The sequence below is a fragment of the Chiloscyllium plagiosum genome, unplaced genomic scaffold (genome assembly GCF_037043375.1).
Source record: "Chiloscyllium plagiosum isolate Xiang-an unplaced genomic scaffold, Cpla_swu_hap1 HiC_scaffold_18, whole genome shotgun sequence".
In the NCBI taxonomy this organism is placed as follows: Eukaryota; Metazoa; Chordata; class Chondrichthyes; order Orectolobiformes; family Hemiscylliidae; genus Chiloscyllium; species Chiloscyllium plagiosum.
Genome location: NW_028270156.1, coordinates 88980089 through 89006141, shown reverse-complemented (window position 1 = coordinate 89006141; position 26053 = coordinate 88980089). Strand labels below are relative to the sequence as shown.

Here is a 26053-nt window from a genome sequence, read left to right as displayed (position 1 = left end):
GACGAAAATAGACTGGAAGCAGAGCCTAGCAGTGAAGACAGTAGAGCAAAAATGGCAGGAGTTTGTGGGTAAAATTGAGGACACTGTACAGAGGTTCATCCCCAAGAAGAGAAAGATTATTTGGGGAGGGATTAGACAGCCATGGCTGACAAAGGAAGTCAGGAAATCTATCAAAGAAAAAGAGAGAGCCTATAAAGTGGCCAAAAGCACTGGGAAATCAGAAGATTGGGAAGGCTACAAAAACAGAGGATAACAAAGAGAGAAAAAAGGAAGGAGAGGATCAAATATGAAGGTAGGCCAGCCAGTAATATTAGAAATGATAGTAAAAGTTTCTTTCAATACATAAGAAACAAACGACAGGCAAGAGTAGACATTGGGTCACTTCAAACTGATGCTGGAAGCCTAGTGATGGGAGATAAGGAAATAGCAGGAGAACTTAATAAGTACTTTGCGTCAGTCTTCACAGTGGAAGACATGAGTAATATCCCAACAATTAAAGGAGTCAGGGGGCTGAGTTGAGTATGGTTGCCATTACAAAAGAGAAAGTGCTAGAAAAGCTAAAAGGTCTTAAAATTGATAAATCTCCTGGCCCTGATGGGTTACATCCTAGAGCTCAGAGGGAGGTGGCTGAGGAAATAACGGAGGCGTTGGTTGAAATCTTTCAAAAGTCACTGGAGTCAGGGAAAGTCCCGGATGATTGGAAGATCGCTGTTGTAACCCCCTTGTTCAAGAAAGGATCAAGGCAAAAGATGGAAAATTATAGGCCAATTAGCCTAACCTCGGTTGTTGGTAAAATTCTAGAATCCATCATTAAGGATGAGGTTTCTAAATTCTTGGAAGAGCAGGGTCGGATTAGAACAAGTCAACATGGATTTAGTAAGGGGAGGTCGTGCCTGACAAATCTGTTGGTTAGACTGGGGAAACCCAGTAGATGTGGTCTACCTAGACTTCCAAAAGGCCTTTGATAAGGTGCCACACGGGAGGCTGCTGAACAAGGTGAGGGCCATGGTGTTCGGGGTGAGCTACTGGTATGGGTTGAGGATTGGCTGTCTGACAGAAGGCAGAGAGTTGGCATAAAAGGTTCCTTTTCGGAATGGCAACCGGTGACAAGCGGTGTCCCGCAGGGTTCAGTGTTGGGGTTGTATTATATATTAATGATCTGGATGAAGGGACTGGGGACATTCTAGCGAAGTTTGCCAATAATACAAAGTTAGGTGGACAGGCAGGTAGTACTGAGGAAGTGGGGAAGCTGCAGAAGGATCTAGACAGTTTGGAGGAGTGGTCCAGGAAATGGCTGATGGAATTCAATGTGAGCAAATGCGAAGTCTTGCACTTTGGAAAAAAGAATAGAAGCATGGATTACTTTCTAAACGGTGAGAAAATTCATAAAGCCAAAGTACAGAGGGATCTGGGAGTGCTAGTTGAGGATTCTCTAAAGGTAAACATGCAGGTTGAGTCCGTGATTAAGAAAGCGAATGCGATGTTGTCAATTATCTCAAGAGGGTTGGAATATAAAAGCACTGTTGTGCTACTGAGACTTTATAAAGCTCTGGTTAGACCCCATTTGGAGTACTGTGTCCAGTTTTGGCCCCCACACCTCAGGAAGGATATAATGGCACTGGAGCGTGTCCAGCGGAGATTCACACGGATGATCCCTGGAATGGTAGGTCTAACATATGAGGAACGGCTGAGGATCCTGGGATTGTATTCATTGGAGTTTAGAAGATTAAGGGGAGATCTAATAGAAACTTACAAGATAATACATGGCTTGGAGAGGGTGGACGCGAGGAATTTGTTTCCGTTAGGCAAGGAGACTAGGACCTGTGGACACAGCCTTAGAATTAGAGGGGGTAAATTCAGAACAGAAATGCGGAGACATTTCTTCAGCCAGAGAGTGGTGGGCCTGTGGAATTCATTGCCACAGAGTGCAGTGGAGGCCGGGACGCTAAATGTCTTCAAGGCAGAAATTGATAAATTCTTGATGTCACAAGGAATTAAGGGCTATGGGGAGAATGCGGGTAAGTGGAGTTGAAATGCCCATCTGCCATGATTGAATGGCGGAGTGGACTCGATGGGCCGAATGGCCTTATTTCCGCTCCTATGTCTTATGGTCTTAATTGCAAAACCCTCATACTAATTCCCAAAATTTACCCAGGCTTTAACTGCTTAAACTGTAGCCATTTGAGTAGGATCTGGGCCTTGTACAAAACTTGAACATGAACATCAGTCCTGAGCCACCAGAACAGAACTAGTGGGAGGTTCTGTCATTCAGAGGAGACCTTAAATTGTCATGAAAACTGAACATTGAACTCAAAATGTTAACTCTGTCTGTCTGTCTCTCTTTCCACAGACGCTGCAAACTTGCTGCATTCCCTCAGTACTTACTCTTTTTCCTTGTTTTAAATTGTCTCCCACCTGCACTCTCAAATGTCTTTATTGATTAATGTATCAGCCATGGATTTCTTGCGAACAGTGTCCCGTAAGACACAGATATGAATGGCTTTATCTTCAGATCTGACTAAAGGCAAAAACTGTGGATGTTGGAAATCAAAACAAACATCGAAAATGCTGGAGAAATCAGCAGGTCTGACAGCATCTGTGGAAAGAGAAACAGAGTTCTGAGGAACAGTCACACTAGACTCAGTGTTAACTCTGTTTCTCTTGCCACAGATGTTACCAGAGCCTCTGAATTTCTCAGGCATGTTTTGAATTTGGTTCGTTCAGATCTCCAGTTCCATCTGCAGTTCTTCGTTTTCCTTTCTATTTGCAATATATTATAAAATATTTCAAAACACAAAGTAAAGTCCCATTTCCTATTCAAAAACTGCAGTCATTCCAAAAACAAAAAAGACTCAGCAGGTCTGGCAGCATCTGTGGAGAGAAATCAGGAGTTAATGTTTTGGGTCCAGTCATCCTTGCTCAGAACAAAATCTGTCAATGATTTTTGTTACAAACTAGCACAATATAACAAATAACCATTAATACTCCAGGGGGCACATTCCACCTTTAAGTCATGGTTCCAGAAAGATATACCGAGATAATTATTAAGTGCTTTCAAATAATTAGGACAAAACATATTTGTCATTAGTTCAAAATCCCATACATTTTACACACACATATATTTTACATCGGGTTTTTTGTAGCATCTCCCGGTTGAGGTGACCTGCAAATACATCCAAGCTGTCACTGATGCCTCTTTCTCCAGCTTACACTTGTGTACATCATTCACCCATAACAAGGAGAGCCAAGCAACCTGGGCAGTGGGATTCTCTGCCATCACTACCTTCCCTCAGCTGTAGGGTACCATAGCATGTACCCATATTGCTTTCAGACTGCCCTATCACCAACCTGCAGAGCTGGAGAGTGGAAAGGTTTTGTCACTTCAACAATGTTTAACTTATATGGAACCATCGATGCCAGATTTTGGAGGATTGTTTCAGACCGTCTTGGAGCTGCCATGATGTTGATGTAGAAGACAAGTCCCGAGATCCTGCCTCCTTCCAAAGACCTTGGGCCACAGAAGAAGAGCTGCAGGGAATTAAATGAAAAATTCTCTAAATTTGGTTCATAACATGTTTTTCTTTTCTTGTTATTCTTTCCTGGGATGTGGCTTTTTTGGTAAGGCTGCCATTTGTTTTCCATCCATTATTACCTTTGAACTGAGTGTCTTACTTGACTATTGCAGATGTCAGTTAAGAGCCAACGGAATTGCCATGGATCTGGAGTTTCATTAATAAACCTGTAATCTGAGAAACAACAATGGTTATATGGTCATCATAGACTAGTTTTTAAATCCAGATTTTATTGAATTCATATTTCACCATCAGCTGTGGTAGTATTCGACACCATGATTTCCAGAACAGTAGGTTAGTGCTCAGGATGACCACATGACAATAATGCCATAAGAAACAGGAACAGGAGTAGGCCCTTAAGCTCTTGATCCTGCTCCACCATTCAATAGGATCGTGACTGATCCAACATTCCTCACTTTCACCTTCCTCTGCTTTCCCTGGAAGCCTTGATTCCCTGACTGATCAAGAATCTATCCATCTGAGCCTTAAATATACACAAGGACTCTGTCCCCACAGGGGGCACTGTGACAAGGACTTCCAAAGACTCAAAGAGAAGAAATGCTTCCTCGTTTCAGTCTTAAACTGGCACCCCTTGATTCTGAGACCATGCTTTCTGGTCCTAGACTCCCCCATGACGAGAAACCTCCTCCCAGCATTTTCCCTGTAAAACCCCTTAAGAATCTCATATTTTTCAGTTAGATCATTCTTCTAAGTTCCAGTGAGTAGACTCCCAACCTGTTTAGCATTTGTTAATAAGACAATCCCTGTACTCTGGTGATTAGCCTAGTAGACCTTCTCTCAACTGCCTCCAATGAAATTTCCCCAAACAAAGGGACCAAAACTGCCACATTACTCGAGACTGATAGAAGTTTATAAAAGAATGATGGGTATGGATAGAGTTAATGCTACTTGTCTTTTCCCAAGGGTGGGCATTTCAAGACTAGGGGGCACATTTTTAAAGTGAGAGGAAAGAGATTTTAAAAAGATGAGGAACTTTCTTTATGCATAGGGTGGTTCGCATGTGGAATGAACTTCCTGAGAAAAGGGAGGATGTGGGTACAATTATAAGGTTAAAAGACATTTGGATAAGTACATGAGTAGGAAAGGGTTGGAGGGCTATGGGCCAGGAGCAGGCAGGTGGAACTAGTTTAGTTTGGGATAATGATCAGCAAGGCTTTGTTGGAACGGACGGTCTGTTTCCATGTTGTATGACTCTATGTGGTCTCACCAGTACCTTTGTCAGTTGCAGTAAGTCTTCCCTACTCTTACACTCCAATCTCCTTGAAATAAGGGTCTATGAATGCTATCAAGGTGGTAGTGTGTCCCTGAGGCAACGGGAAAATGAAGATACAACAATGCCCATGCTTCCACCAGGGCCATAGTTGAACAATCATAACTCAACCACTTCAAGATGAGTTGGAAGCTCCAGTGGGGCATTGCAGTATAGATCAGAAATGGTGCACTATGCCTTTCTCAAGTGCAGTTGACAAACAGGGTGTGGACTGTCGGCAGAGGAAATAGGGGATCAGCAGTAATCTTCTGAGAGTGAAGATGAAGATAAAGACAAGGACATTGAACAGGGTGAACATACATGAGAGCAGACATACCTACATTATAATGTAATGCACTGTCAAAGACAAGAAAACAGAAAGAACTGAATTGCAACACACGTCTCGGATGAATAAACTGGGTTTAGACTTCCTCATGTATAATTGTTTTTGGTTATATGGTAGCAACCATGGTTCAGGCAAAATATATGTGGACCAATATATTTTTGTAATCATCCAACATTCCTGTTGTTGAGTAAATGTTTTCTTAATCATATTAACGTATGCTTGGTGAAGGTAAAGGTAAAGTCCACATAGTCTGAGTCGACCATGGGTTGTTCTCATTACAGGGAGATATGTCCGCTCAGTTTGTACTGTCTAGTATCTACACATCATAGACCCTTCAAACTGTTGAGGAGATAGCAGCAGTCAGTGAGAAAGGGACATTAACATAGCTTGCTGCTAAAGTTCGGTGGTTTTATAGCCTGCAGTCAAAATATGTAATTCAGTGTAATGTCATCTCTCACAATAGTAGGTTAAGAGCATTCCTGAGGCATTTTATAAGAATGATCCCAGGAATGAAAGATTTGTCACATGAGGAGTGGCTGAGGATCTGGGTCTGGACTCAATGGAGTTCAGAAGAGTGAGGGAGATCTGATTGAAACTTGCAGAATACTGAGACCCCGTGGTAGACTGGATATGGAAAGGTGTTTCCACGAGTAGGAGAGACTAGAACCAGAGGACATAGCCTCAGAATGAAAAGGTGATGCTTTAAAGCTGAGAGAAGCTATAGACCGGTAAGCCTGACATTGGTGGCGGGCAAGGTATTAGGGGGAATCCTGACGGACAGGATTTACATGTATTTGGAAAGGCAAGGACTGATTAGGAATAGTCAACATGGCTTTGTGTGTGGGAAATCATGTCTCACTAACTTGACTGAGTTTGTTCAGAGAAGTAACAAAGAGGATTGATGAGGGCAGAGCGGTAGACGCAATCTATGTGGACTTCAGTAAGGCGCTCGACAAGGATCCCCATGGTAGACTGGTTAGCAAGGTTAGATCTATGGAGTACAAGCAGAACTAGCCATTTGGATACTGAACTGACTTTGAGGTAAAAGACAGGGTGGTGGCGGAGAGTTGCTTTTCAGACTCGAGGCCTGTGACAGTGGTGTGCCACAAGGATCGGTGCTGGGTCCACTGCTTTTCATCATTTATATAATGATTTGGATGTGAACATAGGGGATACAGTTAGTAAGTTTGCAGATGACACCAGAGTACAACAGGATCTTGATGAGATGGGCCAATGGGCTGAGGAGTGGTGCGTGTATGGAATGAGCTGCCAGAGGAAGTGGTGGAGGCTGGTACAATTACAGCATTTAAAGGGCATCTGCATTGGTATATGACGAGGAAAGGTGCAGAGGGATATGGGCCAAGTGCGGGCAATTGAGTCAAGATTAGGTTAGGAGAACTGGTAGGCATGGACAAGTTGGATTGATGGGACTGTTTCTGCATTGTACATCTCTATAACCCCCTCCACCCAGTACACTCCTCCCTATCTCTGTAACCTCATTCAGCCCTGACACCTTCTCTATCTCTAGAACCTCCTCCACCCCCTACACCCCACCCTATCTCTGAAACCTCCTCCAGTCCCAATAACCCTCTCTTAGCTGTAACATCAATTGCTCATTATCACTCCATGATGTCAGCCCTCCTGCGATTCCAGCCTCTTGACCATTCCCTAATTCCATCACTCCACTGGCCTTCAGCTGCTTGGGCCCTCCATGTTATCATCTCATAAGACTTTGAGCAATTTGCATTTCCTTTCTCTGATGAAGCCTGTCCATTTTTTCCTGGAAACAATGTTATACCTGTTGTGGATTTACTAGAGTAATTCAGGAAGGGTCCCTCAACCGCATCTTGTAAACCCAACATCAATATCACTTTGAAGACAAGGCCAGCAATATGACGCAACACTACTCCTTCTGCAGTTACTCTCCACTTCACCCTTAATCCCAACTTTGAAATTAATCATCCTTCGTTCAGTTTTTCTGGGACAGAATCCTGGAACTCTCTCCCATGTGACTTTGCATTTGTGGTCAGGGTTCTTAAAACACAAGGACAGTGGAGTTAAAGAGGAGAGTTCCTTATCATTTATGCCGTAGAGATTAGGGGGATGGGTAACAAGGCTGTCCCAGTCAGTGATGCCCACTTCATGTGAATCCACAAACAAGTCTGTCATTGTGATGTTGCCATGGGAATGCACATTACATTCCTGTTCTGAGGGATACACAGGAACAGTAGGAAATGAGACTTGGTCGAATCAGTCAAAGAGCCAAGATGTTTCACATCAGTGTCCCAGTGAGATGTGGACAGTTACAAGGGGAGTCAGGGTGAAACAATGCCTGCTGGAGAGTGATGACCTTCATTGTTCAGCTCTCTGAATATTGGAGTTGGGATGGTGTGCTGAGGTTGGACAGGAAGTTGGTAAGACCAGTTCTGGGGGACTGTGTCCTGTTCTGCTCACGCTGCTGTAGGAAGGATATTATTAAACTGGAGACGGTTCAGAAAAGATTTACCAGGATATTGCCAGGAGTGCAGGGTTTGAGATATAAAAATTGACTGGAGAGGCTGGGGACATTTTCCAAAGAATATTACAGCACAGGAACAGGCCCTTCAACCCTCCAAGCCTACACTGACACATTTTGCCTTCCATATTAAAACTGTCTTCACTTACAGGATCCGTATTCCCTTGTTCCCTTCCTATTCATGCCTGCTGCTGGATGCTTCTTGAAAACTACAATTGTGTCTGCTTCCATTGTCTGTTCTGGCAGTGTGTTCCATGAACTCACCACCCTTTCCATGATAAACATGCCTCACATATCTCTTTTAAACACCCCCCTGACCCCTCCACCTTGAACCTGTGTCCCCGAGTAACTGACTCTTCCACCCTGAGAAAAGGCCTCATACTTTCCACGGTATCCGTGCCATTCACAATCTTATAAACTTCTATAAGGTCGCCCCCTCAATCTCCTGCATTCTAGTGGAAACAAACCCAATCTATCCAATCTTTCTTCACAGGTAAAATCCCCCATTCCAGGCAACGTCCTGGTAAACATTTTCTGTCCCCTCTCTAAAGGATCCACATCCTTCTGGTTGGGTGGTGATCAGAACTGTACGTGTTTTTCACTACAGCATAGAAAATTGAGGGGTGATCTTGTTGAGGTTTATAAAATCATGACAGTGATTGATAAGGTGAATGAGAAGGGTCTTTTCCCTAGTGTGGGGGAGTTCAGACTCAGGGCCATGTTTGTAAGGTTAGAGGAAAAAGAATTAAAGATTGAGGAGCAACTCTTTTTTCCCCCAGAGTGGTTTGTGATGGAATAAACTTCCAGATGAAGTAATGTATGTGGGCACAGTTACAATGTTTAAAAGATGCCAGCTCTTGAGCCAGTCGTTTGTTTTTCTCCATTCTGTGCTACTGAATGCCTAAATTTCTGTGACATGCATTTCCGGAGGACTAACATAGCAAGGGAATACATGTTAAATAGGAGGACCCTGGCAAGCACAGAAGATTAGACGGATCCTGGTTTGTGTGTCCAGCCATCCGTGAAGGCGGCAGGATAGGCAGGTAAGGGAATTAAGAAATGTCAAAGCCACTGAATACATGAGCAGGGAGGTGTCATGTTGGAGCTTTACAGGATTTTGGTGAGACCACAGCTGGAATACTGTGTGCAGTTCTGGTCACCGCATTATAGGAAGGATGTGATTGTACTGGAGGGGGGGCAAAGGAGATCCACCAGGATGTTGCATTAGATTGAGCATTGCCTAAACCTGCAGGAGTATTCTGCTGTGTATGTGTGTGGCTATGGTAACCCACACCGCCTGCACATCCCTGGACATTATGGGCAATTCAGCATGGCCAATCCACCTAACTTGAACATCTTTGAACTCAGAGCACCCGAAGGTTACCCAAGCAGACAACATGCAAAACTCCACACAGCCACCCAAGGCTGGAATCAAACTCTGGTTCCTGGCACTGTGTTCCAGCAATGCTAACCTCTGAGCCACTCTCGGCCAGGGGAATTTTTTTTTGATTCATATCAACTTGCTGTGCTCAGGTTCACTGCTTTATTATGAACGGTCAAATCACCATAATTCCAATTTCGCATCAGAGAGAGAGAGAGAGAGAGATGACGAGTGGTGAAGTTTGATTTAATTTGACTTACTATTGTCACTTTTTTTTTCAAATAAATTCATGGGATGGGGGCACCGTTGGCCAGGCCAGTGTTTATTCGCCATCCCTAATAGCCCAGAGGGCAGTTAAGAGTGACAGTACAAACAGGTAACCACCTTCCCGTCTCCTGGTCCTCTCTTCATCCAAGGGTTACCCCTCCCACATTGTTGAAAGAGCATCTCAGCTCAGGCTGGGGCGTGGGTTATTGGGCTTGGCTGGCTCTGTGTTCTCTCTGGTAATAGGTTCTCTGATCCAGACTGCACACCATCGCGATCCTCTCATTTACTTCACCCGGCAACATCGGTCCAGGAACGGCCGGAGAGAAGCAGAGACCGGTGAAGGAAACGCCTGTAGCCAGGCAGGCAGGCAGACAGGAGCGAGAGGAGCCCGGACTCCGAGAGAGAAACAACGGAACATTGGCTGGGTTTCATCCAGAGGAGGGCGGGAGGAGTTACTGAGAGAGACAGAGAGAGGGAAAGGAGTTACCGAGAGAGAGAGTTACCGAGAGAGGGAGGAGAGGAGTTACTGAGGGACAGAGAAAGAGAGAGAGACGTTAGTGTGTGTGTGTGTGTGTGAGAGAGAGAGAGAGGAGTTACCGAGAGAGGGAAGAGAGGAGTTACTGAGGGACAGAGAGAGAGAGAGAGACGTTAGTGTGTGTGTGTGTGAGAGAGAGAGAGAGAGGAATTACCGAGAGAGAGAAGAGAGGAGTTACTGAGGGACAGAGAAAGAGAGAGAGACGTTCGTTTGTGGGAGACAGAGAGAGAGAGTTACCAAGAAAGGGAAGAGAGGAGTTACTGAGGGACAGAGAAAGAGAGAGAGGAGTTAATGTGTGTGTGTGTGTGAGAGAGAGAAGTTACAGAGAGAGGAACGAGAGAGTGAAGTTACAGAGGGAGAGAGGAGTTACTGAGGGAGAGGGATGAGTTAGTGGAGGAGAGGGATTACAAAGGGATAGGGGTTATTAGAGGGAGAGGGGTTACAAAGGGGTCACAGAGAGAGGGAGAGGTGTTAAATTGGGAGAGGAATTCCAGAGGGAGAGCAGTTCCGGGGGGAGAGGGAGTGAAAGTCGAGTCATTCGTTGAATCTTGGGGGAAAAGGAAGACAAGAGTCTAACTAGGAGAGGACTGACTGCTGCGACCTCTCCAGCAAATTGCAGTCACCCCTTCCCCACAGCCTGGTGGAGGCAGTGCTGCCCAGCACAGAGAGCATCCATTCTGCATTTGCCTATCGCCTATAGGCTGGGGACACTGCCCCCTGGAAAGTGCTATGCCCAAGCTGAGCCAGCGTTGGACCCGCTGGTCGTGCCTCAGATCAGCGCTGTGTGCGCTCAGTGTGGTCTTGTTGTGCCAATGGCTGCTGGTCCAGAGAGGAGGGGGCCGGCTGACCCTCAGGCTGGTGAAACCAGGCGCCAGTCCAATGCAGGAACATCTCCTCCTGGTCGAGGAGAACTCCACCTGCTGGCAGATCATCCAGGGGGACAGGCAGGAGGTGGAAAGGGCCCTCCTCAACTCCATTACTGTCTCCCTCAAGCACCAAGCCGTCACTGAGGGAGATTATCTGAACATGACCTGAAATTGCAGATCGTTTGTGAGGGCCCGCAAGTATATCACTGTCCCCCTGAGCCCTGAGGAGGAACACTTCCCCTTGGCTTACTCCATGGTCATCCACCAGAGCATTGAGATGTTCGAGAGGCTTCTACGGAGCATTTACGCCCCACAGAATGTCTACTGTATCCACGTGGACCGCAAATCCCCGAGTCAATTTCATGCGGCCGTTCGGGCCATCGCTTTGTGTTTCCACAATGTCTTTGTCGCAGCCAAGCTGGAGTGGGTCACCTATGCTGGCTGGAGCAGAGTTCAGGCGGATCTCAACTGCATGAAGGAGCTGCTGGAGAGCCCTGTCCCCTGGAGGTACTTCATCAATGTGTGTGGCCAAGACTTCCCCCGAAGACCAACCGGGAGATAGTCCGCAGCCTCAGAGCTCTGAACGGCTCCAACGTGATTGAGTCGGATCCTGCACCAGGGTTCAAAAAGGTAACCGCCTTCCTGTCTGCTGGGCCTCTCTTCATCCAAGTGTTTTCCATCCTCCCTCCCTCCCTCCATCATCTCTCTCTCTCTCTCCCCTCCAGTCCTTCACTCCTGCCTGTACAAAGAGAGACAGGGTTGTTAAAACAGTTCAATTGCATGGAGGGAGGTTAAGAATGTACAAAGGAATATAGAGGAGTTGGAGAGTTGAGCTGAAAACAGAATAGAAGAGCAATTGACGTTTCAGGTCGGAAACTTTCATCAGAACTGGGGGAGAGGAAGGGGCTGCAGAATAAATGGGGGTGTGGGGCTGGGGAAAGGTGGATGGGATGGCGATTGGTGGATGCAGGGGGGAGGTGGCTGTGATTGGACAGTGGGTGGGGTGGAGCAGATGGGTGGAAAGGAAGATGGTCAGGTGAAAGGGATGGGGTAGAAAGAGAGGGCTGAGCCTGGGATAGGGATAAGGAGGGATATAGACTGATTAGGAGAGTATACAGGAATGTAGGTAGGTTAAGAGTGTAGGAGAAAGTGAGGACTACAGATGCTGGAGATCAGAGACAAGAGTGTGGCACTGGAAAAGCACAGCGGGTCAGGCAATATCTGAAGAGCAGAAGAATCAATGTTTCGGACATAAGCCCTTCATCAGGAATGAGGCTTGTGGACCAGGGGGTTGAGAAATAAGTGGGATGGGTGTGGGGCTGGGGATGGAAGGTAGCTGGGAATGTGATAGATAGATGAAGGTATGCGGGGGGGGGGGGGGGGGGGGGGGAAGAGGTTGTGGAAGGTGGAGTGGACAGGTGGGAAGGAAGATGGACCAGTCAGGAGGGTGGTGCTGAGTTGGAGGCTTGGGACTGCGATAAGTTGGGGTGGGGAAATGAGGAAACTACTGAAATCGACATTGATCCACCTGGTTGCAGGGTTCCAAGGTGGAATATCCAGGTGTCAGCTGGTAAGGGTTTGGTGATTGAGGAGGCCCAGAATCTGCATGCCCTTGGTGGGAGGGGGAGTTATAGTGTTCAGCCACGGGGCAGTGGGGTTGGTTGGTGGGTGTGGGTGTGCCAGAGATGTTCTCTGAAACAATCCACAAGTCAGAGTTCTGTCTCCCCGCTGTAGAGGAGACCACAATCGGGTGCAATGGATGCAGGAGATGACATTGGTGGAGGTACAAGTATATTTGTCAGATGTGGAAGGATCCTTTGGAGCCTTGGACTGAGGTGAGGGGGGAGGTGTGGGTGCAAGTTTTGCACTTCTTTCAGAGTCCAGGGAAGGTGCCAGGAGGGGAGGGTGCGTTTTTAGGGGGTGTGAATATGACAAGGGAGTTGCAGAGGTTCTGGTCTCTGAAATGCAGATGGAGTGCAGAGGGAAATATGTCCCTAATAGTGCAGTCTGTTTGTAAGTGGCAGAAGTGGTGGAGGATAATGCAATGTATCCGGATGTTGGTGGGGTGGAAGGTGAGGACCAAGGGGTTCTGTCCCTGTTGCATTGGGAGGGGTGTGGTTCAAGGGTGAAGGTACAGGAAATGGAGCAGATGCACTGGAGGTCATTGTCAACCATGTGGGAGAGGAAATTGTAGTTTTTGAGGTAGGACGCCATCTGGGATGTTCTGTGGTGGAATTGGTCCTCCTGGGAACAGATGCAGAAGAGGCAGAGAAATTGGGAATAAGGGATAGTGTTTTTACAGGGGCAGGGTGGGAGGAGGTGTATTTCAGGTAGCTATCGGAGTTGGTGGGTTTGTAGTAGATGTCCGCGGTTAGTCAGTTGCCAGAGATGGAGAGGTCCAGGAAGGGGAAGGAAGTGTCCGAGATTGTCCGGGTAAATTTGAGGTCAGGTTGGAAGGTGTTGATAGAATTAATGAACTTTTCAACCACCTCATGCAAATACGAGGTAGTGCCACTCCAGTCATCAATGTAGTGGAGGAAAAGGTGGAGAATGGTGCCGATGGAATTAGAGGCAGGCATAGTTGGGGCCCATGCGGGTGCCCATGGATACCCCTTAAAAGTTAAGAGTGAACAGAAGAATGTAAGTTCGGTTCAGAACATGTAAAGGATTGTTCTTAGGTTGATAGTGAAATAGTCTCACAAACTTGATTGAGTTTTTTGAAGAAGTAACAAAGAGGATTGATGAGGGCAGAGCAGTAGATGTCATCTATATGGACTTCAATAAGGTATTCAACAAGGTTCTCCATGGGAAACTGATTAGCAAGGTTAGATCTCATGGAATACAGGGAGAACTAGCCATTTGGATACAGAACTGGCTCAAAAGGGAGAAGACAGAGGGTGGTGGTGAAGGGTTGTTTTTAAGACTGGAGGCCTGTGACCAGTGGAGTGCCACAAGGATCGGTGCTGGGCCCTCTACGTTTTGTCATTTACATAAATGATTTGGATGCGAGCATAAGAGGTACAGTTAGTAAGTTTGCAGATGACACCAAAATTGAAGGTGTAGTGGACAGCGAAGAGGGTTACCTCAGATTACAACAGGTTCTGGACCAGATAGGCCAATGGGCTGAGACGTGGCAGATGGAGTTTAATTCAGATAAATGTGAGGTGCTGCATTTTGGGAAAGCAAATCTTAGCAGGACTTATACACTTAATGACAAGGTCCTAGGGAGTGTTGCTGAACAAAGAGACCTTGGAGTGCAGGTTCATAGCTCTTTGAAGCAGAGTCGCAGGTAGATAGGATAGTGAAGGCAGCGTTTGGTATATGCTCCTTTATTGATCAGAGTATGGAGTTCATGAGTTGGGAGGTCATGTTGCGACTGTACAGGACATTGGTTAGGCCCTGTTGTAATATTGCGTGCAATTCTAGTCTCCTTCCTATTGGAAAGATGTTGTGAAACGTGAAGGGATTCCAAAATGATTTACAAGGATGTTGCCAGGGTTGGAGGATTTGAGCTATAGGGAGAGGCTGAACAGGCTGAGGCTGTTTTCCCTGGAGCGTCAGAACTGAGGGGTGACCTTATAGAGGTTTACAAAATTATGAGGGGCATGGATAGGATAAATAGACAAAGTCTTTTCCCTGGGATCGGAGAATCCAGAACTAGAGGGCATAGGTTTAGGGTGAGAGGGGAAAGATATAAAAGAGACCTAAGGGGCAACGTTTTCACGCAGAGGGTGGTACGTGTATGGAATGAGCTGCCAGAGGATGTGGTGGAGGCTGGTACAATTGCAACACTTAAAAGGCATTTGGATGAGTATATGAATAGGAAGGGTTTAGAGGGATATGGGCCGGGTGCTGGCAGGTGGAACTAGATTGGGTCGGGATATCTGGTCGGCCTGGACAGGTTGGACCGAAGGATCTGTTTCCATGCTGTACATCTCTATGACTGTAAGTGGGTACTGCAGATGCTGGAGATTTCAGTCAAGATTAGAGCAGTGTTGGAAAAGCACAGCAGGTCAGGCAGCATCCGAGGAGCAGGAAACCCCTACATCAGGAATAACTTCACAGAGGCCATTATCCAGTCAACAACTCACCCTTTTGTTTTCACATGGAGTCCTTGACACGGATCCAGCTTCCTCAGAGCCAGCTCAGAGTGAACAGAACATCTGATCGTCCTGTTTATTTTTTTTCGGAATAGCAGTCGAAGTCGTCCCCAGGTGTAGGTAGGCCCAGGCAGCAGCAGCAGGGGTGCAGGCGAGGTCCAGGCTTCAGTAACAGGAGCAGGCCCAGACTGTAGCAGCAGTGGTGGTAGTAGCTGCCTGTGCAGCTGAGCACAGCTTCAAATTAACAGAAATTAGCAGAAAGAAACCCCAGAAAACAATCACAACAAACTATGAAAAATAAATTAAAATTAAACTCCTCCTCAGTAGGAAGACACCAACAGCAGCACATAAGACACACTGAGGCTGTTTCGAAGTCAGTCTCCTCTCAAGAGGATTGAAGAGTCCTTCATATGCTGATCCAGCTCCCCGAGAGCCAGCTCTCAGTGAGCAGATCCCTTGACATGCCTGTTTATTTTTCTTCCACTACCACCCGACAGCAGTCATGCTTATTTTTCCCAAGTACCCATGTCATGTGTAGGTGTCAGATGCAGTGAAAAATAACAAGTGTGTAAATCTTAATTTATGTGGGAAATAGAACCCACTCACTTCATAATTTCAGTCCAAGACAAGATCTGCAGCAGCAGTATCATCTGATATACTCTTGCAAGAGTGGTGTCTACAAGGTAGGCACACAGTACAAAACCTTAATACAATTCATTTCTCTTTCCCTCCTCCCACTATTCTAAACCCAGCGCCCATTCCTCTTGTTTATCTCTTGCCTTATCTGGCCTTGTGCGAAACAGTACAGGTTTTGCTTGGCCATTTCACCACATCCCTCTGTGGTCTATTGTTAGCGTATATCCTCCTTCACTGCCATCTGCTTCCTTGCTTGCTAAAGCAACATTTCCTCTCATTCTTCGTCCACACTGAGCCTTTTGACCTCTTGATTGTGGTTTTTGTTTTTGCAGAAGCGGGAAACGGATGCTTATAACTGTTTGTACAAGCATATCTAGCTTAACCTACACTCCCCTTCCCCTTTCATGATTCAGCTTTGTGATTTTTGCAGACAACATTTATAATTGCTCCCCTCAATTTATATTCCATCACCAGGAAGGAAACAGACAGTCCTGTTTATTTATATTTTATTAAACAATTCACAGTTTATACAAACAATTACATTTACAGCTGTATACAGAGAAACAGCAATTTTACAAGGGAGGGGAATGACAAAGCCAAGCCCCAAACCCTGACATTCAACCAGTTTTCAGGGAAATTAGGACAAACCTCAAATCCCAGTTTCAATCATTACAAACAGTAACAATGACATTCATACATATAAGACAGTCCACTTGTGTAAGAAACAGAGCATACAATACAGACCCCCAAAAAACCAGTGAGCCTCCCCCCCCCACCCCAATCCCTCCCACCTTCCGGCCACTCTAAGGCAGCCCGCCCCTATGCACCTTTCGGCTCTCGGTCCGCCCTGACACACCTTTTGACCACCTCTAGTTCTGCCCGCCCCAGTACCCACCTGGAGTGACCCACGTTCTAGCTCTCGTTCTACCCCTACGTACCATTGGGCTCTCACCCACCCTGATGCGCCATCTGGCCAGTGGCTATCTTGGCACACCTTTCGGCCACCTCTAGGACAGCCTGTCCCCTTCCCTGGGACGACAGCGTGCATGGCAGCCCACAAGCCTTCTGGATCGCAGCCCGCCCCTACGCACTTTCTGGCTCTCGGCTGCTCTGACACAGCTTTCGACCACCTCTAGGACAGCCCATCCCGATTACCCCTTTTCAGGATGACTGTGCTCAGAACGGTCTACCCACCATCTAGCTCTCGGGGAGACTGTCATCAGGGTGGCCTACCCACCGTCCGGCTTTCGGGACGGCCTACCAACCTTCAGGTTCACAGGATGGCCTACCCACCCTCCGGCTTTCGGGGTGACAGCTTTCAGGACGACCCATGAGCCTCCCAGCTCACAGTAAGGCCTGCCAGACCCAGGGACATACAATACAGTGCAGATTCCTGAAGAAGGGCTCATGCCCGAAACGGCGATTCTCCTGCTCCTTGGATGCTGCCTGACCTGCTGCGCTTTTCCAGCAACACATTTTCAGCTCTGATCTCCAGCATCTGCAGTCCTCACTTTCTCCTCCAGTGCAGGTGATAAACCCAACAAACCATATGACAGTTAATTACCAACAAACAGAGTCCTTTCTAGTCCAGAGTCCATTAGCACAGACATTTTTCTTCAAAATGTAGAGTCCATTTCCAGGCCTGAGGGGTGGAGAGAGTGCCATACAAGGCCTTGATGAGACCACATCAGAATCAGTCTGTACATTTTCTCTCATTTAAAATAATTACATTGACAGCAAGTTTCACCTGCCTTTTTCCTGGGAATGAAGGGTTTATCTTATGAAGGAAGGTTGAACAAATTGGCTTTTACACATTTAAGTTTGGAAATCTGAGAGATCTTTTTGAAATGTATAAATTTCTCTGAGGGGACATGATAAGGTTGTTGATGGGACATTGATTTCTCTTGTAGGTTTGACAAGATGTTCTGTAGAATAAGATATCGTCAGAGTCCTACAGCACCAAAACATACCCTTTCGTCCAACTCATCCATGCCAACTAGGTATCCCAATTGGAACTAGTCCCATTATCCTGTGTTTGGTCCATATCCCTCTAAACTTGTCCTATTTATGTCATCTGTTAAATCTTGTAATTGTACCCACTACAACAATTCTTTTTGGCAACTTGCTCCGTATTTGCACCACCCTCAGGTCTCACCTTAAACCTATGCACTCTGGGTTTGGACTCCCCCATCCTGGGGCTATTCACTTTTATTGATTTCCCCCACAATTTTATAAACCTCTATATGGTCACCCTTTACCCTCCAATACTCCAGTGAGAAAAGTCCTAGCCTATCTAGCCTCTCCTTATAACTAAAATCCTGCAGTCCTGGCAACATCTTTGTAAATCTATTCTGCAGTTTAACAACACCCTTCCAACAGCAGGGCGATCACAAATTTACCCAATACTCCAAAAGTGACCTCACCAATGCCTTGCAGAATTATTTTCCCCTGAGAGGGCTGTTGCACTGTGTAAATCTCTTCTGTACAAAGTTGTGAAGGCTGAGTTGATGAAGTTATGAAAGGGTTAGCAAGGTGACCTTTTTTAAAAAAAGATAAGGACCCCGGGGCAACCGATAGAAATGTGGAATTGAAATTGCAACCAGAAGAGCAGTGATCTTCTTGAATGGTGGAGCAGACTGGAAGGGACGAATGGCTGACTTTTGCTATGATATTGGTGGAGACAGGTTATGCCTTAGTTCATGTAAAGATTAGGGAGTTTTCTGACCACTCAGCTAAGGAAAGGGCTTTGGTGTCCCTCCTGATAACATGAACCTTGAAGTTAATCTCCCTCTGCACCAGTCACAGAATTAAAGAATTCTTGCGGAAGGATGCCATTCAGCCCATCATGTCTGTAATTATTCCACATCTCGTACCAATCTCCTGCATTTCCACACTCAACTCTGGCAACATCCTTGTAAATCTTTTCTGAACCTTTTCAAGTTTCACAACATCCTTCCTATAGCAGGGAGACCAGAATTGCATGCTGTATTCCAGAAATTGCCAAACCAATGTCCTGTTCAGCCACATGACCTCTCAACTCCTACACACAATGCACTGACCAATAATGGCAAGCGTAGCAAACGCCTTCTTCACTACCCTGTCTATCTGCGACTCCATTTTCAAGAAACTATGAATCTGCATTCCAAGATCTCTTGTTTCATCATTACTCCCCAGACTTTACCATGAAGTGTATTATTCCTGCCCTGATTTGCCTTTCCAAAATGGCCTCACATTTATCGACATTAAACTCCATCTGACACTCCTCAGCCTATTAACCCATCTGATCAAGATCCTGTTGTACTCTGAGGTTGATTCGAAATATTACTCTGGATGTAGGTTTGCTCGTTGAGCTGGAAGGTTCATTTTCAGATGTTTTGTCACCATACTAGGCAACATCTTCAGTGAACCTTCCAGCTCAGCGAGCAAACCTACATCTAGAACCTCAACCTGAGCTACAAACCTTCTCAAACCTTGCTGATATATTACTGTCATGTATAATCGAGTTACAGTAAAAAATGTTGTCTTATGTGCTTTACAGACAGATATTGATAGGTTAAGTTGGCAAAAATGTTGGCAAATGGAGTGCAAAGTGGGAAAATGTGAAGTTGTTCATTTGGAAGGGAAATCAAAAGAATAGAATATTATTTAAATGGAGAAAGCTTCAGAAAGCTGCAACACAAAGGGACTTGGGGGAACTAGTGAATGAAACATGGAAAGCTTGCACACGGGGGCAGCAGGTAATTGGGAAGACTAATGGAATATTGGACGAAAACAGAAATTTCTGGAGAGACTCAGCAGGTCGGGTAGCATTCGTGGAGAAAAAACAGAGTCAATGTTTTGAGTCTGGTGACCTTTCTTCAGAACTGAAGTGGAATGTTTGCCCTTATTTGAAGGGGGGTTGGAGTATAAAAGTCAGGAGGTCTTATTGCAACTGTGCAAGGTGCTTGTGAGAGCACATCCGGAGTACTGTGAGCACTTCTGGTCACCTTATTTAAGAAAACATGTTGTTTCATTGGAGGAAGTTAAGAGAAAATGTTCAGTGGGATTGCCCCCATTATGGAGGGATTGTCTTAAAAACAAAGGGCTAAACAGGATTCTACTCACTGGAGTTTAGAAGAATGAGAGGTAACCTCATTGAAATGGACAGGATTAAGGGCTTGACTGGGTAAATGCTGAAAGGATGTTTCTCCTCATGGGAGAGTCCAGGACCAGGGGGGTATTGTCTCAGAATAAAGGGGCACCAGTTTAGGACTGAGATGAGGTGGAATTTCTTCTCTCAGAAGGTTGTGAATCTTTGGAATTCCTTGCCACAGAGAGCTGTCCTTGTATATATTTAAGGCTCAGATGGATAGATTCTTGTTCAGTTGGGGAATTAAGCGTTACGGGGATAGGGCAAGAACATGGACTTGAGGAATGTTGAATCAGCCACGATCCTAGTGAAGCTGGCTTGAGGGACCAAATGGCCGACTCCTGTCCCGACTTGTTAATGGTCTTACATTTACTGATGAAACTGTTCAAAGACGTTATCGCACAACTCTGGAGCAGAAGCGACTTGAACCTGTGTCTCCAAGGCTCACACCACATGGATCCTAGTTTACTTTATATCATGCACTTGTCATTCATGCTGGTATTATGGCTGCAATTCGCACCAACCTGCCTTAGATCAAAGTAATGAAGCGAAGCCAGTGCAGGTTTTCAAAAAGTAAGTCTCCAACCTCGTATCATGCATTGATGTGAGAATTTGAATGCAGAGAATGTTGTCTGAACTGGATTCAATGAAGTGTTTCACTAGGCACTAGATAAAAATGGCTGGACAACAAAATTGACAATACAAGCCCTGATTCATGGATCTTGTTTTGGACGAGACGTTGGTAGGTTCACACAGCTGGGACATATAAACATCAAGACCCGGAGCAGGAGAAGATGATTTGGCCCTCCATGAGGCCCACCATACTATATGATCCTGGCTAACCCTCTATCTCAATGCCATACTACCACTTTCTCCCCATGCCTTTGATGCTTTTGAAACCTAAATATTTGTTAATCGCATTCTTGGATATATTCAATGACTCAAATTCCACAGCTTTCTGTGGTACAGAATTCCATAACTTCACTATCCTGTAAGTTAAATGTTTCCGCATCTCAGCCCTAAATAGACGACTGCTTTTATTCAATATGTCAGTGATATCAATCTTGGAGTATGTGGCAAAATGCCCATATTCGGGGCAATGATAAACCTGGAGGATTGGCAAATGGTGAGGATGATGTGAATTGTCCAGAGTCACCACAATGAACAGACAGCATCCAGTCAGAGGGGAATACAGAAGAGTGTAAGGTGATATGTTTTGGGAGAAGGATGTGGAGAGGTAATAGAAATGTAATGGCACAATCGTAAAGAGTGCGAAGGATTAGAGGGATCTGGCGATAAACATTCATCAACATTAGAAGATGGGGGAGGCCATAAGAGGGTAGAAAAGCAGAAGGCTTAATAAATAGAGGCATTGATGCCAATAAATGGTTGAGTTATGCTGCATGTCGAATTGGTTTAGCCCCAGTTGGATTGTTGTGGTCATTTCCGGTGACTATAAAACGATGTGAGGGCCCTCAGGACAGGGAGGAGATTTCGCAGAATGGTGCCAGGGTTTAAGTTGGATGGCTCAGTTGGAAAGGTCAACGATGCTCCCATTGGAACAAAGGAGATTGGGGTGAGGTTTATTCAATGGGTACAGGGTGAGCACTCGTAATGAAGACAAGGAAATATACTTCACTGTTCACCGATTGTACAAGTGCAATGGAATGCAGATGTAAGATTTTGGGTTAGAGGCCTGGTGGGGAGATCTGAGGAATTGAAACGCAAATGAAGCCTAAACTACATTTGTATGAGATGATGGCAAGTTCCGATGGAAGTTGAATGAAAAAAAAAGATCTGCTCCCATACATACAAGGAACAAGAGTAGACCATTGGCCCGTTTGATCCTGTTCCACCATCCACATTCCTGCATACCATCGATAATCTATCCTTTCCTTGGTAACCAAGGATCCATATCTGAAAATGTGTTGCTGGAAAAGTGCAGCAGGTCAGGCAGCATCCAAGAACAGGAGAATCGATGTTTCGATGTTCCTGAAGAAGGGCCTGACCTGCTGCGCTTTTCCAGCAACACATTTTCAGCTCTGATCTCCAGCATCTGCAGTCCTCACTTTCTCCTCAAGGATCCATATCTCCCATGCATGATGCCACAAGGACCGAGGATAAAAGATATCTTTTGACACAATGAAAATAAAGTGTCTTGTGTCTTGTGGAAGGGGTGGCACAGTGGCTCAGTGGTTAGTACTGTTGCCTCACAGCGCCAAAGACCTGGGTTCGATTCCAGACTTGGGTGACTGTCTGTGTGGAGTTTGCACATTCTCCCCATGTCTGCGTGGGTTTCCTCCGGGTGCTCTGTTTTCCTGCCACAATCCACAAAGATGTGCAGGCCAGGTAGATTTGTCGTGCTAAATTGCCCATAGTGTTCGGGTGCATTAGTCAGGGGTAAATATCGGGTAGGGTAATGGGTGTGGATGGGTTGCTCTTCAGAGGATTGGTGTGGACCTGTTGGGCCAAATGGCCTGTTTCCATACTGTAGAGAATCTAATGTGTGGTGTTCTTCACTCTGAGGGAGGAGCTTTGGATTCAAGTCCTACTCCAGGAGCTGATGGCCATAGGAAGGTGTCTTCATTGCTATTGTGAGACACTCAAGGGTATGGGGCAAGTGCTGCAAAATGGGATGAGAATAGCTCGGAGCTTGTCTTTTTGACCAGTGCAGACACGATGGGCTGAAGGGCAACTTATTATTTTGGTGCTCTAAACCTCAATAACCAGAGAGCATGGAGTCATAGTATCATACAGTATGGAACAGACTCTTCAGTTCAACCTGTCTGCGCTGACCAGTCATCCCAATCTGACCTAGTCCCATTTGCCAGCCTTTGGCACATATCTCTCTCACCTATTCCTATTAATGTTCACATCTAGACGCCCTTTAAATATTGTCATTGTACCAGCCGCCTCCACCACCTCTTGGTAGCTCATTCCAGGCACACATCACCCACTGCGTGAAAACGTAACCCCTCAGGTCTTTCCCCTCTCACCTTAAACATATGCTTCTAGTTTTGGACTCCCCCATCCTTGGGAAAAGACCTTTGGCTATACAGCCGACGTGGAAGGAATCAAAATGGGGCAAGAACAGAAAAGGAGGTCAGCTAAACAATTCTGAGCAGCAACAGAAAAATGCAGCCAAGCATGTATGCAAGCTAGCTAGCTTACTGAAACTGGCTCCAGTTAAGTGAGAAGGCAGGAAGACCGAAACAACACTCAACAGGTGTTGTAGAATTCTAAGGTCAATGATCTAATGCTAAACGTCATATACCTAGATCAGGATCTGATTGATCAGTTGTGTTGCTAAGGCTTGAAATCAAAATGTAATTCATGAAAAGGGAATGCTGATTTGTGTGTAAAAGTGTGATTGCAACTGCCTGTTTCAGACTCTCCAGGCAAGGGTGGGCTTTGACCCGGCTGGTTGAGTCTTCTTGCATGTATGTGATAAAGGAAGCTGTGTGAAGTGTACTATCATCCGGCTGATCATTTCAACATCTATCCATGCTCCTCCAGATTTTATGAACTTCTGTAAGGATACCCCTCAGCATCCGACACTCCAGGGAAAATAGCCCCAGCCTATTCAACCTCTTACTGTAGCTCAAACCCTCCAATCTCGGCAACATCCTGGTAAATCTTTTCTGCACCCTCTCAAGTTTAACAACATCCTTTCTTTCGAAGGGCGACCAGAAGTGTATGCAGTATTTTAAAAGTGGCCTCACCAATGTCCTCTACAGACAATAGATCACACTTGGTAATGGCAAAGGCATATCAGAGATAGTCAAAGATACTCCTATTTATAGACAATAGGTGCAGGAGTAGGCCATTCGGCCCTTCGAGCCAGCACCACCATTCACTATGATCATGGCTAATCATCCACAATCAGTATCCTGTTCCTGCCTTATCCCCATAACCCTTGATTCCACTATCTTTCAGAGCTCTATCCATCTCTGTTACAGCTGCAACATTTCATCCCAACTCCTATACTCAATGCACTGACCAATGAAGGTAAAGGTATCAAATACCTACTACACCACCCTGTCTATCTGCAATGCAACTTTCAAAGAACTATATCCCTGCACACCATGTTCTTCTCTCTAAGGCAAAAACTCTGTGTTCAAGTCCCATTCCAGGAGTTGATGACCACAGGAAAGTGTCTCCATTGCACTGGTGAGGCATGAAAGGCAATGTTCCCAGTGCTGGAAAAATGAGACTGGAGTTGCAAGGAGCCTGTTTTGCCAGCGTAGACACGATGGGCTGAAGGAATTATTTTTCTCGTGCTCTCAACCTTTATGACCAGAGGGCACAGCTTGAAGTATATATTTGGAGCCAGATGCACTGGGAGTGTTTGAGGATGAGTTTTATGTTTGCTCAGCGAATGAGCATTGGGAGATGGTTTAGGAGGCAGGGATATGGCGAAATAGGCAGGTGACTGGCAATAGGCAATAGGAGTGAGAAAGGCCTGAGGGGCTGAATGGCCTTGTTCTCCACTGTAAGGTGAGGAACTGAGAGAAGGAGTGTGCATGGATCTTGCTGGAGCTGGGGGCGAGGAGAGTGCAGAGGAGTTGGGGAGGGAAAAAGCCATAGGCGAAGTTGAAAAGCTATCATTTCTACTTTCTCGTCTCTCTCACTCTCTTTTGTGCTTGCCTTTTAGAAACGTTGGCAATACCACCATGATACCCTCGACCAAGTCGTCTTGACGGCACAACTGAAAGACCAGCCGAACATCAGCACCTCCATCTTCGTGGGCAGCGCCTACTTCATGGCCTCCAGAGAGTTTGTCGGCCATGTGTTTGACAGTGCCGAGATCCAGGCCTTCCTCAAGTGGTCAGAGGACACCTACAGCCCGGACGAGCATGTGTGGGCTACCCTGCACAGAATGCCCAATGTACCCGGCTCCATCCCATACACCCAAGGGGCCACCAGGACACTTGGCCGGGCAGTAAAGTGGTCCTTTGAGGCTGGTGATGTTGCGAGGGGTGCCCTATACCCTCCCTGCACGGGAAGGTATCGCCACTTGGTTTGTGTGTATGGGGCAGGAGATCTACAGTGGGTGGTCCGTCAGAGATATTTTTTTGCAAATAAGTTTGACCCCAACATGGACAACACTGCAGTACAGTGCATGGAGGAATATCTCCGAAACAGGACACTTGGTAAAACTGGGGCTGGGTTGGAGGTTGGGACAGAGTAAACCTCAGTGATGGTGGTAGGGGTGGTGGGTGAGACCTCGGAAACACTGAGAGACTGGGCACTGTGAGACTGTATACTATAACACTGGCTGCTGTCGAGGCCAGGCACAGTGAGACTGCATGCTGTAACATGGCCACTGTAACACTAGACAGTGTGAGGCTGGGCACGATAGTGTTGGGCACTGTGGAGATTGGATACCTTAATACTATCCACTGTAACACTGGGCACTGTGAGACTTAGCACTGTAACATTAGTTACTGTGAGAGTCAAATGTGTGGTGCTGGAAAATCACGCAGGTCAGGCAGCATCCGAGGAGCAGGAGAACCGATGTTTTAGGTATAAGCCCTTCATCAGGAATGTGGAGGAATAAGGGGGTTGAGAGATAAATAGAGTGAGGGTGGGGCTTTTGGGGAAGGTAGCTGAAAAGGTGCTCGTTAAATCCAGCTGGGGGGGTGATTGTGATTGGTCGGTGGGGAAGGTAGAACATATAGTTAGGAAGGAAGATGGTCAGGTCAAGAGGGGAGAGCCGACTTGGAGGGTTGGATCTGGGATGAGGTGGGGGGAAGAGGAGAGATTTGGAAACTAGTAATGTCAATGTTGATGCCATGTGGTTGAGGGTCCCAAGGCAGAAGATGAGGTGTTCTTCCTCCAGTCATCAGATAGCTTGGATTTGGTGGTGCAGGAAGTGTCATTGTGGAGTGGGAGGGGGAGTTGAAGTGGTTGGCCACAGGTCGATGGGGTTATTTGTGCCCCGTCTCACAGGGACACATCCACCAATAATACTCAACACTGCACGAGTGGGCATTGCATTACTGGAACACTGCACGAGTGGACACTGCATTACTGGAACAGTGCATTACTGGAACACTGCACTAGTGGGCACTGCATTTCTGGAACACTGCACGAGTGAGCACTGCATGACTGGAACACTGCATTACTGGAACACTGCACGAGTGGGCACTGTACAGCTGGACACTGTAAGATCAGTGTTGTGACCATCACTATTTTTTTATTTTTCTCATTTTGGTTAGGAACTGTGAGTCCAAATTGAGAATTGAAGTTTGAACAGTGGCTAGTTCTTCTTTAAAAAAAAACTAGAGAGACAAAAGACTGATGTTTGCTGTTAGGATCTGGCCAGGAAAGATAATGCAGGTGAATTACTGCTCTCTGGACACAGCAGACGTTTCAGCACCGAGATGTAGTTCTGCTCAGGTACTGACAGCTGGATGGATATTGAATGGGTCAG

General features: G+C 46.1%; 1 protein-coding gene across 1 annotated transcript; it reads left to right on the top strand.

Annotated features, from left to right (window-relative positions):
• The first annotated feature begins 10527 nt into the window (after positions 1–10527).
• Positions 10528–24808, top strand: LOC148147044 (beta-1,3-galactosyl-O-glycosyl-glycoprotein beta-1,6-N-acetylglucosaminyltransferase 3-like). The gene is given in 3 exon segments (XM_087996188.1): positions 10528–11291; positions 11294–11382; positions 24272–24808. Coding segments are annotated over 3 exon segments (912 nt in total). The 5' UTR covers positions 10528–11005.
• The last annotated feature ends 1245 nt before the right edge of the window (positions 24809–26053 follow it).